At 38.6% G+C, this 1779-nt stretch overlaps 1 protein-coding gene across 5 annotated transcripts in view; it reads left to right on the top strand.

Annotated features, from left to right (window-relative positions):
- LOC107673394 (serine/threonine-protein phosphatase 2B catalytic subunit alpha isoform-like) overlaps positions 1-1779 on the top strand; it is a 64469-nt gene that overhangs the window by 33737 nt on the left and 28953 nt on the right. For all 5 annotated transcript variants that reach the window (XR_001632399.1, XM_016466970.1, XM_016466968.1 and 2 more), the window contains exon 4: positions 725-836. Coding sequence is in view for 4 of the 5 variants with exons in the window: in XM_016466970.1 (XP_016322456.1) it covers positions 725-836 (112 nt within the window). In the remaining variant the exon portion in view is untranslated. The remainder of the gene's footprint in view (positions 1-724; positions 837-1779) is intronic.

Below are 1779 nucleotides of genomic sequence, written 5' to 3'. Positions count from 1 at the left end.
ACGAGTTTCACAATTTGAGTTGAATTACTGAAATAAATGAACTTTTCCATGACATTCTAATTTATTGAGATGCACCTTCCTATTATATACAATAGGAAGATTGTATATAATTCTTATTTTTATTTATTCATCTATTTTATTTTGTTTGTAAAGTTAATATTGTGAAATTATTTTATACAGTTCATTGAATTATTATTGTTATTAAGACTATTTCAAAGGATTAGTTCACCCAAAAATGAAAATTTGCTGAATATTTACTCACCGTCAGGCCATCCAGGATGTAGATGAGTTTGTTTCATCATAGGAACAGATTTGGAGAAATGTAGCATTACATCACTTGCTCACCAATGGATCCTCTGCAGTGAATGGGTGCCGTCAGAGTTCAAACAGCTGATAAAGACATCACAATAATCCACAAATAATCCACATGACTCCAGTCCACCAGTTAACGTTTTGTGAAGTGAAAAGCTGCATATTTGTAAGAAACAGCTCCATCAAATTTTTCCAAATCTGTTCCGATGAAGAAACAAACACATCTACATCTTGGATGGCCTGAGGGTAGGTACATTTTCATTTTTGGGTGAACCATTCCTTTAAACCTTGTTACTTTTTAGCTTTCCATGTAGCCTTTGAAACTGATAAGGTCTAAATTATTACAAATTTTCCTTTGCACAGTTAAGTCAACTATCTTCAGGATTGTAAGTCTCTCTCTCTCTCTCTTTAGTGTGTGCTGTTCCTGTGGACATTGAAGATCAACCATTCCAACACCCTCTTCCTCCTCAGAGGCAACCATGAGTGTCGGCACCTCACAGAATACTTCACCTTCAAACAGGAATGTGAGTGTTGTGGGAATGAAGCATCTAGGAGTGCTGAGAGCTAAGTGATGTGTTGGCTCAAACTGTCTGCCAGCCTTTTCCTCCGCTTTCACTGATGTTCTCTCTTTGATGTCTGAAAAGCTGAATTTTCAGCCAGCTGTCACCAGCTAGCACTTTCATTTACAGTGCAAACAGTATAACATTTCTCCTGCAGTTAAGTGTTCAAAATCGATTTGCCTTATTAGAGCGGACTCTATTTTGTAGTGTTTCTTAAAGTGTATTTACTTGATATAACTGGTGCAGATTTTTATACTGCGCCAACTGCTAGTGGTGACTATAACTTTCTTTTACTGCTTTGCCTATGGCTAAATGTCACATCAGTGGAGTTTTGTTGGAGTTGGAGGGTCAGTGTGGTCTCACTTATCTTGTTGCCTGAGAGAACCACTTTAGTGAAATAGTAATACTTGTTTAAATGAATTGAATAACTTGTTTTTCTTAAAGGGGTCATATGATGCGATTTCAATTTTTCCTTTCTCTTCGGAGTGTTACAAGCTCTTGGTGCATAAAGAAGATCTGTAAAGTTGCAAAGACTAAAGTCTCAAATCCAAAGAGATATTCTTTATAAAAGTTAAGAGTTAACCACGCCTACCTAAAACGCCTCGTTCTAACACGCCCCCACATATCTACCTCACTATGTGGGAAGATTTGCATAACGCCGCCCAAATGTTCACGCAAAGAAAGAAGGCGTAACTTTTATTCTCACTGTAGTATTGTTGCCGCTGCCGCCATGCCATGGAGACACTGTGTGCTTCGTTGTGAAAGCGAAACTACTTTGTTTGGTCTTCCAAAAGAGGACGATATCCACTTCGTCATGCCTAGAGCTGATCTGTGCTGGTCGCTGAGGGAATACATCAACTTAGTGCTGTGGATCGCTGGATCGGCTTTCACCGTGAACGAAGCGGAG

This window comes from Sinocyclocheilus anshuiensis, unplaced genomic scaffold (assembly GCF_001515605.1).
Source record: "Sinocyclocheilus anshuiensis isolate Anshui unplaced genomic scaffold, SAMN03320099.WGS_v1.1 scaffold508, whole genome shotgun sequence".
NCBI lineage: Eukaryota > Metazoa > Chordata > Actinopteri > Cypriniformes > Cyprinidae > Sinocyclocheilus > Sinocyclocheilus anshuiensis.
Note: the sequence above shows the minus strand (reverse complement) of the source record. Positions and strands in the feature narration are given on the sequence as shown.